This window comes from Lates calcarifer, linkage group LG21 (genome assembly GCF_001640805.2).
Source record: "Lates calcarifer isolate ASB-BC8 linkage group LG21, TLL_Latcal_v3, whole genome shotgun sequence".
NCBI classification, from domain to species: Eukaryota; Metazoa; Chordata; class Actinopteri; family Centropomidae; genus Lates; species Lates calcarifer.
Genome location: NC_066853.1, coordinates 28630747 through 28646741, shown reverse-complemented (window position 1 = coordinate 28646741; position 15995 = coordinate 28630747). Strand labels below are relative to the sequence as shown.

General features: G+C 40.1%; 1 protein-coding gene across 3 annotated transcripts in view; it reads right to left on the bottom strand.

Moving 5' to 3' along the window:
• Nucleotides 1–7999: 7999 nt before the first annotated feature.
• The window catches only part of nf1a (neurofibromin 1a), a 113384-nt gene continuing 105388 nt past the window's right edge, over nt 8000–15995 (bottom strand). For all 3 annotated transcript variants that reach the window (XM_018700425.2, XM_018700417.2, XM_018700433.2), the window contains 4 exons: nt 15065–15207; nt 14844–14890; nt 13140–13356; nt 8000–11642 (listed from right to left, as the gene is read on the bottom strand). In XM_018700425.2, coding sequence (XP_018555941.1) covers nt 11500–11642; nt 13140–13356; nt 14844–14890; nt 15065–15207 — 550 coding nt within the window. In that variant the 3' untranslated portion in view covers nt 8000–11499. The remainder of the gene's footprint in view (nt 11643–13139; nt 13357–14843; nt 14891–15064; nt 15208–15995) is intronic.

Here is a 15995-nt window from a genome sequence, read left to right as displayed (position 1 = left end):
ACTGATGTCCTGCACATTTTTGCTACTAATAGACAAGTAGATGCACACAACTCTGCAACACTGGCTAAGCTTCACTGTCACATCACTACAATTGATGTTGATGACTATAAAAAGGACCCACAATCTGGCAGAATGATGCAGCAAGACAAACCAGTGAAAGGACGCAGAAATGAGTTACCGGACACACTGCAAGTTGCTGAAGGTGCTTGTGTTATGCTCACCAGAAACCTTGATGTGTCTCAAGGAATAGTGAATGGTTCATTTGCTACTTTAGTCAGAGTGGTAACCTTTCAACAACATGTATCCTCACATGTCACTAAGCTTGGACTAAAGATGGATGATGAAACAGCTGGAAGGAACAGCAGTAACAGAGCATCAGGAGTACATGATAACCTTGTGTACACAGAGAGAGCAGAGGAGAATCTGAACAGAAACAGAGGAGTGGTTCGCAGACAGTTTCCCATTAAACTGGCCTTTGCGTGTACAATTCATAAGGTTCAAGGTTTGACCAGAACATCAGCTGTTGTCTCATTGAAGCACATTTTTGAACCTGGCATGGCTTATGTTGCAATCAGTCGAGTGGCCTCTCTCGGTGGACTGCACCTACTGGACATGAATGAGAGTAAAATCTACGCCAACACAGAAATCACTGCAAGGTAAGGTAAGGTTGTAAGTAAGGTAAATTCAGTGAGTGTCATGTTGTAGTTTTTAGGTAACATTGTTGTTGAACTAATGTAACTGTCCATGTAAAGGAAACCTAATTTTACTGTTTAACAAATTATTGGTAGATTTCATGTCATAGGTAACATTTGTTTGGTAATCAGGACTGTTAAGAGTATTGGATAATGTTATAGGTCATATAATCTTTCAGGTAACTATGTTTCAGTGAGTTATGCTTCCCTTGTGTTTTGCCCTGTGTATTTATCAGGGTGGGTTTTGGGTCTGGGTTGGTAAATACACAGGCCAAAACTTTCAGTAGCTGTACAGGACTTCATTTTGTTCCAACATCTTTGTGTTTTCTCTTGTCAGGATCAGCTTCCTCTTCCTGCCATCACATTGTCACAGACCTTGCTCCTTTGGCATGTGATCAGACACACTGCTGCAAGCACACGCAAAGCTGCACATCAGTTGTCCACCTTTGTGGAGAGTGACAGTGCTTCCTGTTGCATTTACAACTAAAGAAATGTCAAAGATAAAGTTTCCCACTATTTTCTCTTTAAGGTCTCTGCATCTCTGTGTCCTCCATGTTCACTGACACTGACCAGATGACTAAAAGCAGAAGCTATACTGCCACTGGAAAGGTCAAAGGTCAGTCCATCTTCATGCTGACACTGTGCTCCATTGACAGTTTTGGTTTGGCCAACAACTGCCTGAAGAGCATCATGACAGAACAAACTATGAACCCTGGACAGAATGACTGTGTCTCTGAAAACAGCACTGCAGTTTAAAGGATCTTTTGGACCATTGATCTCTACCCAACTGATATATTTTTTATGTCATAAAAAATGTATTCCTTTCCTTTTCATTTCATCCTTCCCCCCTTTTTGTTTTCATCCTTTCCTTCCACCCCCTTTACCCGTCTCCTCATCAATAGATAAAAAGAACAGGCAAAAGAGGACAGGTCTTAGGCATCTTAATCATTAGTGTGGGGTGTCAGTTGGTATGTATGTTAAAGGTGTCTCACATTTGTGCACTTAGCCTTGATCTAATCTAAAGTTCTGTGTACAGACATGAGTCCTATACTGTTTATAACTCAAGTGGTAATGTGTGTGAAACTAAAGCTCGGGGTTTTTTACATGGGCCTCATCTAATGATTTGACTGTTCCCGTGCTACCTTCTCACCTGAAGTCATACAGGTGAATTACATTCAAATGTTGGATAACATACACCTGAACTGATCATGTTGATATGATATGACAGTGGAGCTCAGCTTCCCTTGTGTTTTGGCCTGTGTATTTATCAGGGTGGGTTTTGGGTCTGGGTTGGTAAATACACAGGCCAAAACTTTCAGTAGCTGTATAGAACTGCTGTAAAGCTGAGCAGTTGTACAACCATACAACTGCTTAAAAACACAGCAGTTCTATACAGCTACTGAAACATGTACATGTATATATACAGCATTACAGTGTATATGTACACTGTAAAATGTGCATGAAACTGAAGCTCAGGGTTTTTTTTACATCATCCTCATCTAATGATGTGACTGTTCCCATGCTACTTTCTCACCTGAAGTCACACAGGTGAATTACATTTTGAGAAACACATTCAAATGTTGGATAACATACACCTGAACTGATCATGGTGATGTGATATGACAGTGGAGCTCTGCAGGAGTTGTTGAGTCATGAACTACTGAACTACTGAGCACTGACCACTGTGTGAGAAGCCTTTGGTGGTAAGGCTGAACAATTCTGTGTAGAAACCACTGAGATCCATGCTGTCCAACAAAAAAACACCATGTACACCATGTTCTAATGTCAAAAGCTCTGGGTTCACAAATGTGTCACACTTTATCTGTTTGTGAGCATAAAATATGTTACATTTTGTTGTTGCCCTGTCCTGACACACTGCATCCATTCGATATTTACCCATGATTCTGTAGTGTAAGAAGCCAACAGCTATGTGATGTGCAAAGAGTAAAGTGCCTCTGATTCAAAAGTGATTCAAAGAAAACATGTGTAACATGTTACTGTGTGAGAATAGATGTTAGTGTTCACTGCATATAATGCATACCTTGTATAATCCATATTAAAGTGTGAAAAAGTTAGATACTTTTTAAAAAATGATGCTAGGGAGAGTTAAGAAATAATGGTGTAAAAGTAAGGAATAACTTTGTTTTTAAAAAATTTAATCAGGATAGGTTAAGACATAATGGTGTATAACAGAGAGTGAACAGGTCAGATGAAGACAGGGCCAGCTTTAGCCTGACTCAGCAAATAATTTAGCAAAAAGGCCCATATGCCTGCCACCACAACGATATGTGCCTTAATACATAATGATGTACTTTTAACATAGGGATAGACAGTTAACCAAAACCCATGTTTTTAATGGTGTAAACCAATGAAATGATCTAAGAGGCGTGGAAAGTCACAGCCAAAACTGTATATGAAGAGAGACAGAGCCAGTACATTTTTAGAGCTTTTCAGGTGTAACTTGTGTGCACTTTGAACTGTTCTCGGGTTTCTTTGTCGACAAATAAACTCTGCTGCCTTGGACACTGCCGTCTCCTGATACTTTTTGGACACCTGAATCAGGCTGAGGAATTCTGATCGTAGCCCAGTGGTTTGGGACTTTAAACCCAAATCCACGTCAATTCTTCACTCTGGCTTTTAATCCACACAGTATTATTTGGGCTCTGTGTCTACTGTAAAACCTTAATAGAATGAGTTCATCCCTGCTATAGAGAGGTGTTACAGAACAGTTTAAAAACTGTGGATTTTGCTTTTTAAAGCATCATTTTAATATACAGTAATGCCTATGGTCTTCATTTTGGTTACTATTTATTCTATTGCATGTTGTGTTTGATAAAGAAGACTCACTCACAGTCCAAGTTATTGTTTTAACTTTTTTTCATTTTAAACCTCGAAAGGCTCATGAGAAAAAAATTAGAGATGAGCAAGATTACCTTAGATTTCCTAACAATGCATCTTTTGCACATAGAGCACATGCCTAGGACCGTAACTATACTGAGATTTGTCTTACTTTGTCTTGAAACACACTGACAAAGCATATATATTGTTTTATTTTTCTATATATATTATAGTGGCCCTTTGTCACTATTCGCACATGCTGGTGTGTAGGTGCATGCAGGTGTAGATGCATAACACAGCAAATGGCCTCAACTTCACAAAGAACTGTATGCAGTCCATCACTATCCAGTGTTTGTAGATGCAGAACAGAATTGAGCACTTTTCTGATCATCCGAATCACTCGCTCCCAAACACCACCATGATGGGATGCTGCAGGTGTTTTGAAACTCCACTTGATTCCATGTTGAAGCAGTGCTCCCTGTATCTTTCTGTGATTCAACTTTGCAAGAACCTCACGCAATTCCCTCTCAGATCCAACAAAATTAGTACCGTTGTCAGACAACATGTGAGTAACTTCTCTTCTGCTCATAAATTGCCTCAAAGCATTAATACATGCATCAGTGTCTAATGAGGTCACCATCTCCAGGTGAACTGCTCTGCTTGACAAACAGGTAAAAGTCACTCCATAGCATTTACACATGCTTCTCCCTCTTTTCACCTCAATTGGTCCAAAGTAGTCGACTCCCACGCTTGTAAAAGTCCACCATCTTTTGTTCACCTGGTTGTACAGTGAAGCGTCTGCAAGTGCAGCAGTCACATATCACTTTCCTTATTGCTGAATTAACCCCTGTGATCCAATAATTTTTCCTCAGTGTGGACAATGTGTGGTTTTTTCCACTTTGGCCCAGCTGATGGTGGATGTGTCTTAAGATGAGAGTTGCAACATCTTGGTCTTTAGAAAGGATGAGTGGATGCTTACTCTCCTCCAGCAGCGCTGCTTTACTCAGCCGCCCTCCAACTCTCAGCAGGCCATCTTCCAAGCGTGGATCCAGTTTGTACAAAGAACTTCTCTTTCTGACTGATGACTTTCCAGATAAGAGTGTGTCAATTTCCTCCTTACACCTCTGCTGCTGAGCATACTTAATGATGAAAACCTCTGCCTCTAATAGGTCATCTGAAGAAACACTGTGCCCCGTAAGTGTCTTTCTGACCCTCTTCATCTCCAACTGCACGTGTGTGGATTGATTGTTTGGTTCAGACGCCAGCTCCTTTCTCACTTGGCATAACTTCAACGGAGCTTTCTTCACTTTGAGGAACCATGCGACTGAGACCTTCAGCCTCTGCCAGCTTGAAAAATAAGTGAGCAGTTGGTCAGTAGCACTGCGTGAGTCTTTCACAATGAAGTCTCTTTTTACTTCTGGGTCATCCGATGAAATGGCCGTCTCCACAACACACTCTGGCCAATACTCCTCTGACTTCCATGGGAAGCTGGGCCCTTCCACCCAACTGCTGCCAGCCAGCAGTGTGTCCACCTTCATACCTCTGGATGCATCATCAGCTGGATTCATCTTAGAACTGACATATCACCACTGTGATACATTGGTAGCATTCCTGATGGTTGAAACTCTGTTTCCGACGAAGGTATGAAATCGTTTATCTTCATTTTTTTATATATTTCAGGACGGAGGTGCTGTCTGTCCAGAAGACTGAATCTTCCAACTGTAACTGCAGCTCTGCTCTCAACATCCTGTCCACTCCATAGACAGATTGTTTGGGAGTGTGGGATGCTCTTTCCTGAAAGGCATTTTTATACTGTCCATCCTGAAGCTTTGCAGAATGACTAACGATTTCCAAAAACCTCATGTCTTCTCTTGACTTTATCAGAAGTCTTTTCATTGAAGTCATGCATGTACTGACTGGTGAGCAATTCCTCCAACTTCCTCACAGAGATCCTGTTCACTGTGCCTTTGTTCATATGACAGTCGTAGTAACTTTCTTGTTCAATAAAATGATGGATTTGTGCTCACCACACACAAAATCACAACAAGAGTTATAGGGTTTTGTTGAACACAAAAATGTTTTACTGTCTGAATATAAAACTGCCAATAACCAGTTATTTTTACTACACATAATTAAGTAAAAATTAGTCAAAGGAACATTACATTGAAAGGTTGAATACCACTTGCATTTCTTTTTGTAACTTAAAATTTGCTGAGTGGAGACAAAACCTAAATTTGTGATACAGTACAACTTAAATGTTTAATGTTAAGATGTAATACAGTAATAAGCTCAATGACCAGCATACAAAATATTCATTATGTACACATTTTAGAAGTTGTTTGGACTTACAAATTGGTGTGAAAATAAAATGAAAGATTTTAAATAACAAAAATACATAAATTACAAGTTGTAGAGTGACACCACACACAAAAGTGTTTTTATCAACCTGTTATTTTTTACTACACATAACTCAGAGAAAATTAGTCAAAGAAACAATAAATTTAAAGGTTAAGAACAACTTCCATTCCTTTATGTAATCTAAAATTTTTGATGAGAAACAAATACTGAATTTGAGTTACAATGTCAAAAATAATCCCATTAATTTATATTCATCAGTTAACCTCATGTAAAGTGCAGTAAACAGAAAAAACCTAAATCAGATCAGTATTTCCTATGACCTGCCCCCTCTTCCCCCCTTTGCCTTTAAAACAGGTCCAATTTTCCTCGGTACTCCTGTACTTAGGTCATTTGTTGCAGTAACTTAGAGAAGTTACCTCAGTTCTTCTGTGGATACAGGCTGTCTCAGTGTCTTCTGTCTCTTTATGTAATTTCAGACTGACTTCATGATGTTGAGATCAGGGCTCTGTGGTGGGGAGGTCAGACCATCTGTTGCAGGATTCCTTGTTCTTCTTCTCTCTGAGGATAGTTCTTTATGATGCTGACTGTATGTTTGGACTTGCTGTCCTGCTGCAGAATTAATCTGGGACAGATCAGACACCTCTCTGGTGGTACAGATGAAGGATAAGTGTAAAATCATCTCAAGTGCCTTTTGCACAGTACTGTACATCTAGGCTGTTTTTGATTGTCTGGCCTGGGTTGTACCCATTGGAAAAAGGAGGTTGTAACACATACAGAGGTAGGCACCCACATTTTTCAACAGCTACAACGTACACATCACTTGAACAGAACTGAGGGGAGCCCACAAATATAGACACAGGCTCTGTTGACAGCCTATTCAAGAAAATTGTCTCTCAGGCCAAGGCTCCCAGGCAACACTTAATATAGGCTTGGTCAACCCCTGATACAGTAATAGGCGTCAACGCAGGTTTAGGTTACCTCCTGACTTTCAGTTTAACGTTTCTCACAGGTGTGCCAAGGCCTAATACCAGCTAAATCAACATCAAATAACACCACAAGCGCACCTTAAAGGTGTTTTAAGGCACATCTGCATATGCAGGATTTGTCAGTTGCTGGTTATAACCAGCAAAAACTGTTTTTAGCAAAATCCTGTACCTAAATCCTATACCTTTCAGATATTTTAAATAACCTTTTTAATCATTACCACATTTTTACATTGATGGTTTTGTTTAGGGTTTTTGTGCCATCTGGCCACTGCCAATCTGGTCTACAGCTTTCTAATAAAGTACAGTAATTAGTGCATTATTCCACCATAAACCTGTCAAACACTCACTGGCTGTACAGCTGCAAAAGACTGCCTTTGGCCAGTGCCAAAGGAGGAATGTCTACTGGCAGACTTCTAAAGCTGAGGCAGCTGAGAGTAGAACCTGTTGTATGCAGCCTAAACGCCTCAGGGATGATCCACCCAAAGATGTCATGAAAGGTTCCCGACAACAGCAATTGTTTTGGAATTCAGATCAAGAAATAGAGCCACCCTCTTTCCTGCTCATGAGTGAGTTGATGTCAAAATAATACCTTTATTCTCACATTTTATTTGTAGAAATCTTCATATCCATTAGTAGAATAGTCATACAATGCATAAGTGTTTGCTCACCATTGCCCAGTTCATCATATTGCTCATTATATCAACTCCTAGTTAATATATGTTTGTTTTCTCCTCTTTGCATCTTTGCTAATCGGTCATTGCACTTATCCTATTTTTCCTTCATTTAGACCTAGATGTTGTCCTGTTGTGTTCCTTTGAAATAGAGGTTGAAGATTGATTAAAACTGAGAAGTAATGACTTCTGGTATTAGACTGATTGTTTGGATTCACCACTACTACCACTCATTTTCAAAATGATCTTTTCCCTCTTTGGAGGTGGTGCTAGTCAAAAACCACTGCAGATCTAAACAAAAACAACATTTCACTCTACACAGTGATGAAATGTGATGTTTGAATTTTTTTTTTTTGACATATTTAACCATCATAAAGAAATAATGTCTTGATAAATTTAACTTTTAGGTATTGTGATATGAAAACAGGTTTGTGTTATCACACAGATACAAACATTGGAGAGCAAAACATTTTATTACTAACACTGGAATAGTTCAATTTGTATATTATTATACAGAAACTAACTGCTTTACAAAAACAAAATGATACAATATCACATGTATGTACAGTGTAGTAAATATACCATCTCAAATTGTACACAAAGTATTTACAATTGTCACACATACTGCATTAAAAACAAAACTCAGACTAATACTCTACAGACATTAGATTTTGCATAACATCAATTAAAACATGCCACACTTTGAGGTTTTTCATCTTTACAAACCTATGACTGTTTTTAAATTAGTGCAAGTCAACCACTTGTTTAAGAGGTTATGGATACATAATCCTTAATATTTCCATTCACACACAAGTCAAACTAAAACCTGGAAACAATGGTGATCTGCTAACACGGTGCTCAAATAAAGCTTGCCTTCAGATTTTTCCTGGTTGTTTTTTGTTAAAGGTACACTCACTGATTGTGTTATTCAGGGTTTGCGGACACATGTTTGAAGGAAATCAGGAAGTGTAGCTTCAAGAAAAGTGGTGAGAGTGGTGATGAGAGACGATGGATAAAGTTCTACGATGAGATATTTCTATGGAATGAAACTGAGCTGTGGAACTGAAATCTGCACAAATGTAGAGCTTTATAGCTTCAGCAGTCCTGACCTCCAGCCTGGACCTTCACAGACACTGACAGAACTGTCATAAAATGTGACTTTTAATAGTTTAAAGATAACGTGACTCCATGCTCAACTCAGAATGAGGGTTATGCCTATTTACATGAGGGTTAATGTTCCATCAGGTAACAACTCAGCTGGCCAGTGTGCTCTAGCTCTTTGTGTTCAAGTTAAAAGAAAGTTTGGAAAACATGATGTGAACTGGTTGTGGACTTTGACATGTTTCATTTATTTGTTCAATAACTTCAGTAGCTGAAGGCCTCAGAATGTGTTTGAACCTCCAATCTAAATCTACCTTTTCAGACAATCTAACAGTTACACACACTTTATTAAAGTGACTGACCAGGTGTACTGAGGTGTGAAAACAGGCAAGGTTTGAACTACACCACCAACACCTCAGAGGAGAGGCTGTTAAGAAGTGTGTGCTGTTGTCCCCATTAGTCAAATTCATCATGTCTCTGTGACAGGAGGCTTTTTGCTCCACCTTTGAGTGTGAAGAACAAGTACAAAAATGTTTGTCTTCACGTTTTACATCAATGCATCAATTTGCCAGGGTCCACTGAATTTTCAGCAGTTTCTTGGTTTGTTAAGAGTGAATCTCTAAGAGATGGAGGGCAACAAGAAGAGTCGGGATTCAGCTGCTACAGTCGGCTTCCACAGTTTCAACAGGACCAGTCACTTTAGTTTTTATTGTATGAAACCCATTCTTCCCTTTATACTGTTCTTTAAGGCTGAACTACAAAATATTGTTTCTAAGGCCGTCTCTGATGAAAATATCCCTTTCTATGGCATTCATCTAGTGATTATGTGTTGACTGAATGAACTGCATGGACGGAGGAAAATAACACATCTCCTCAGTTGACTGCAAAACAAGAAAAACTAAATCTGTAGTAAACTGATTCACATCCATCTCCTTATGGTGACACCAACACATAAAAAAATGATGTGAGACTGAGCAGCAGACATGTGGAGACGTTGCTCAGACAAAAATAGCTGCACAACAATACTCAACTCTTGCCATGCATAGATGTTAAGGCAGGATAGATGCATTTTAACCAACGGACCCCAGCTGAGGAGTAGATGGAGGGTGGTGCACCCGCTCAACCAAACAATCCCAGTCTATGGCAACATGTGTACCTGTTCACTACAAACCATGTGACTATTTCTACAACAAACCATCAGTGTGTCTCCACTCTCCATGCAGCTGCTGACCCTCAGTCATCTCAGTACATCAGATCAACCTGCAGGCAGACGTGACCCATCACAACCACCATCAGGTTCTGACTGTCAGGGGAATCACTGGGACAGTGTGTTAAAAAATCCAATTGACATATATCACCCAATATTTGTCTAAAAATTTTCAACAGTTACAGTTGGTTTTAATTATTGCAAGTGAGAGGAACATTTTACAGTTTGGACAAACAGCCGTGTTTATCTGGCCTCTAACATTACTATAATCATATTACACTTCTGTAGAAAAAGTGGTTTTACTAATCACTATAGTGAGATGTCCAATGATAGTGTCAAAGCTTCTTTTTAGGATGGATGTTTCCTTTAAAGACAGCTGAGGTCAATCACATGGTGTCAGTGTGTGTGTGTGTGTGCTTGTGTGTGGTGGTATTTAACATCACACTGTCCACTGCCTCTGTTGTAGTCTAATGGTCATTGGAGGTAAGCAATGAGAGCTTCATTTCCATGTTAACAGGCATCACACTGACAGTGATGTCTTCTTCCCCTTCACTGAAATAATAAAATTGGTGGTTGACAGAGGAGTTTGAGAGTTGAGGATTATTGCCTATTACACAATTTTCCTTATCACTGTGTAAACAAATAAAAATGCTATGCTGCTGAAAACATAGTTCAGACTAAAAAAACAGCTTAATAAAAGCAACTGCACAAAAAACGAAAAGAAAGAAAAAAGCTTGGAGCTATTTACACTGTTGAGTTTCCCCTAGTGTTATGTAATCTTCATGTCGATCCTCTGAAAGTGTTTGAAAAGAACAAGATTTGTGTCACACTATCTAGCTATACAGGATAAATACTTTCAGGCAACAGGGTATATGGATGATTGTATATCTGACGATCATTGGAGGCTGGTCATGACGCAGCTTGTATGAACTTGTGGTGATATGGACGGCTTGCCTCCATAATTAGTACCTGTTCTCTGTCCCCAGCAAGGTTCGACTTTACTTTACAAATTGTATAAATTGAAAAACCCTGACAAAGGCACACCATGGAGAAAACGTCAACATCAAAATTAGCACTAAGGACTAGTTATACATAATCTGTCTATGTAAAATATATACAGTACTGGGAGAGTGGAGCCAACATATCCGAGCAGGACCAGGTGTGGGTCCTGTCCCACAGGTTCACACCCCTCCACTGCTGCTGCTGCTGCTGCTGTCATTTGGTCCATCTCTCTGACACAGGAGTATCATCATGACGAAGGCCAAGAAACGTGTTCCTCTTCAAACTCAACCAAACTCAGCCTTCACGTTCAGACTTATTCCCATCAGCCCTCTCTGTGGTTGAACGCTGCAGGAGTGTGATGAGGAGTTAGATATCGAAAAGAAACAACTGGACAGAGGCTGCTCCTTCATGGCAGGCTGGTTCAAATTAAAGATTTGGAAAAAATCTCAAGCAGCACAGAATTCAAGTTGGTGAAGTTCCTCCTCAACACACAACAGAGAATAACCTGTTCTCCCTCCGAAGCAACGAGCTGAAGGAGGAAATAAAAAGGTGAAGTGCAGCATGAGGCCTGGCAGGCTGGGGGAGGGGTAGACAGAAGGAGGAGGAGGAGGAGAGTCGGGGTGAGGGTGGTGTTCTCTGGCTGATCAGACGATCTTCTTGATGCTGGGTCTCTTGAAGCTGCCGGCACTGCGCTGCTTCTGGACCTGACTGGCTGAACCGTGGCGAGTGCGCCCCCCGGTGGACAGAGCAGAGCTGGGCGACAGCTGGACATTCTCCTTGTCCACACCTGGAGAACCACAGGGAGAACACACGGCTTTGAAAGTGGTTACCATTTCAGGACAGAACCTCAATCTGAGCTGTAAAGTTTCCTCAGACTTTTCCTTAAATATACTGTTCCCAATTTGTGGCTCATGGTCTAAACGTGAACCACTGGTTCATTTTCAGTGGGTCACAGGTCTATGGATAAAGTTCACCCTTCAACCTTTTACTTTGAACTGAGCTTCCCCAACATTGATTTAAGTTTGAAATGTTCTTTCCTGCTGCAGAACCAGTATGATCTAAAGTTGCTTTTAAAAAGACTCATTATTGAATCCAGTTCAGTGCCACCATGGCTTCAAAGCTGAAAATAATGTTTATTTGTTAATGTGCTTTATTGCCGTTTTTTCCCATCAGGCCTTCTTACATACGTTACTGAGTCAGATTTAACAGCTGAGTTCAGCAGCTGTTTTTAAGCCCTGACTTCACTCTGAACCTCAGAAGAACAGAAGAGCAGAGGTTTTAGTAGAATGACAAAACAGATGAATTGCAGAGAACCAGTTCTCTTAACTGTGTTCACTGTATCTCTACTTCTGCTTTGCTGTGTTTGTCAGAGCTTTATGAAAAATCACACATGGACAGTGTGTGTTTCAGAGGCTGATACACTACAGGTCAAAGGTTTTTAGAACACCTCCAGTATACAACAAATGCACAACTGGAGATTCTTAAATAAAAGAGTCATCGAATCCTAAATTGAATCTAAATTTCTCAATCTGTCTAAAGTGGAAATGAAACATTATTTAGAAAGTTCATCCCAACACTATTGCAGAGGTTCCCACAGATGTGTTCCGTTTGTCCAGTTCATCCCAAACCAGCTCAATGGACTAAAGTCTGGAGACTGCGCTGCTCCTCCATCATGTGAAGCCTGTCTGGTTCTGTTCTTCTCATGTTTCTCATGCTTCTCATGAATCAGAGGGTGTGGTAACAGTTTGTTTGGTTGGTTTATCTGTAGGAATTGTTTGCATTAACTCTCAAATCTTAATTTACTTCCACTGCTGCAGGAAACTGGAAGTTAACCAATTTCTTCATCACTGTAAAAGGCCTGTTTTCTGCTACCGTTACATGAGTCTTCAGTTTTTAGTAAGATAAACTTTTTCTTTTTTTTTTTTCACCTCAAGCAGATAACCTAATTTCCCATGACATTTGTACCATTTAAGCTCATTCACTGGACTTTAGACACTGGTTCTGGTGAGTAAAATACAGGTACCACTTTTAACAAATGAGTTGTCACCTGTCCCCCTAAGGACAATTTTCCATGTTTAAGTTATTCCCCTCAGTCAGACTACACTGACATTATTTATGTCCTACAGTAGCAGGCTGACATCAGTAAAGTAATGTCAAGCAAGACAAAAAAGAAATTTCATCAAGTGCATTTTTCTATATCAAACAGCAGGGGATGCTGTAGCATACTGTGAGGAGTGGATGTCACCAGTCAGAGAGTGTGTGTGTCTGTGTGCATGTCTTTAACCTGGTGAGTGCTGTGAGGTGGCCAATGAGGTCATGGAGTTGGACAGGTTGAGGTTGGCAGTGATGCTGAGCTGGCTCTGGCTGGTGGGGGGGTAGGGGGAGGTGGGTGTCCTCAGCTGCTCCTCCCCTCGTTCCTCGTCAGCCGCCGGCAGATAGCTGTCAATCAACGCCTCCAGAAACTTGACGATCAGCTCGGCATAGTCTGGTATCTGGGTTTGCTGTGGGGTTAGCAGAGGAGATGGAAAATGTTAGAACCAGCACCATGTCTGACAGGTGAGGTGGTGGCTTTGGGTCATGAGCTGTTCCCCTTTTTTCTCCACATTTCCACTCTCCATCATTTTGAAAGAGATTGGTTTTTGTCCCATCAGTCCACAGAACTGTACCTGGTTCTGTTATTCAGCTTGGTCTAGGGTTGCAAAATTCTGGGAATTCTGGGAAGTTGGAAACTTAACATGGGAATTAGCTAAATTACAAGTTAGCCTATAACAGGTAACTTAAATGTAGTTGAAAAAAACATGTTGTGGCATAATCTTGGTTGAAACATCTAGAATTAATGTAAATTGTGTTGGTCATTCGTCCATCACATGCACAGATCATTTCTAGAATCCTGCTCACTACAGCAGGACTATTGAAGTCACACTACTGCATCTGAGCCCACAGATGTGTTGAATCAGTTTGAATCAAATTGCTGGTCACAATATATTTGATCGGTTTCACTGAGAGGAAAAACTACATCTACATGTGTTTATACAGTAGCTAGCTGCTAAATCAGAGATGCTAAATATAAACTAGCAAACACTGTGTTTATATGTTTAGTTTATTCAACATTCATGCTTGTTCAGTGAAAAAATGGCTTCTACTAAAGTTCTACTCACAAATAAATCAGTCAAAAATCTCAATTAATTAAATGCATCTTAGTTTGCAGCATGTCTACTTCTGACAAAACAACATGTTTATATTTCTGTTTGTACACGATACAGTTTGTATAAATCATCATCATTTTTACTTCTTGTGGTGAATCCTCTGAGTTTCTGCTCATGTAGCCCACTCAGACTCAGCTCTTTACTATAGTATCCATTAAACTGAGGATACTGTGTTCACAGGTTCTTTTATAACCTTGTTTATGTAATTCACCTTAACTGGGAACCTCAGGTGTGAGCACTTTTGTTGCAGAGGTTGCAAATATTTTCTTTCACAAATCAAACACTCTACACTTCAAGTTCACAATAATACACTTATTCTAAGATGTGCTGTGCTACTTGTGAATGTTGTACACTGACTGTTTACTGTGATTAATGTATCTCAACAAAGCTCCTGTTTAAATCAAAGTTCAATGAATAAATAAACAGAGAATTGTTAAGCCTTAACAGGTGTATTAATATTAAAATACACAACCTGTTTACCAGGTTGTTATCTGAGCAGTGTGTGTGTGTGTGTGTGTGTGTGTGTGTGTGTGTGTGTGTGTGTTTGTGTGTGTGTGTGTGTGTGTGTGTGTGTGTGGGTGGGTGGGTGTGTGTGTGTGTGGGTGGGTGGGTGTGTGGGTGTGTGTGTGTGTGTGTGTGTGTGTCCCATGCTTCATATATCAACAGACCAATTGGCAGAGTGGTAGCAGGAGTGTGATGTAATTGCTTAGTAAGCTGCATTTCAACTGTGTGGTGCCTGAGAGCAAACGAGAAAAATGACAGGGGCAAAGAATCACTTGTACCTTAGAGAAGGGTCCAGCAAACCTCCAAAGTCCATTAAAGCCAAAGCCTGTGAAATGAGAGGAACAGGGGAGGGGTGTCAAGGGGGGTGTTACAAGAGCATAGAGTTGTTATCTATTTCACTTAACTTTCACAGCTTTAAATAACCTCCTATTATCAGCCTGTACAAACAGAGGTAATGTTCTGGTCCTGTACAGACTGTGGAAACATCAATGTGTATTACTTTGTAAATAGGAGGGCTGGTACTGGGGGGGAGACTCCTCGTGGTACACGACACTCTGGACGATGCCGTGGACAGGGTTCAGGAGGTTGGTGTCTTGGCACATGGACAACACAGTGTTGATCTTTGAGTCCAGCAGGTTGTGGCTGAGGATGAGACACACATACAAACACCTTCTCTTCAGACTGTATATATACAGTCCAGCATGAAGTTAGCTCACTGACAGCTTGTACTGTGGCTTTGATGAAATGAGACGTTTATCTATTGTGGTACCACGTGTATTTTTAGATTTTGACTATCAGCAGATACATTTATTTATACATCATCTGACATCTAAGAGGTCACAGCTACTTTCTGAAACCACAGCAGGGCACAGAAAGTGGCTTCTGCAAACTCAGAGGAAGTCCAACAAACAGTCAGAAAGTCCATATAATGTCTCCTTGTGTCAACTTCTCAACAGCAGTCTCAGCTGCTCACTGTCCTAAACCTTCACATTAGACTACACGTCTTCACTAGGAGTGTGATGATGAGCTCACGAGACAAGCCCATACATGATATTGGGTTCACGAGAACGAGACGAGATGAGATTTTAACATTATTTTAAAGAAAACTTCAGTGATGAAGTATTTGACTGGAAAGTCTTTTATTTGACTGAAAGTCACAAAATGCAAAACACTGCAAAAACACTGCAGGTCAGACACAGCTTCTAACTGAAGCTGTGTGTGACCTTCTAACTGAACTCCTTTCCACAAATTGAATATAAAAAATAAAAACAGCATAAATAGCAAAAATAAATAAAACTACATTTTTCTTTTATCATTTATCTTGTTTTTTTAAAGTGAAAACAACAATCAAAGTACTACTCAATACTGCCCAAATTTTTCTTCAAGCATGATACAGAACTCAGAAATGGTTACAACTACACAGCCCAGCT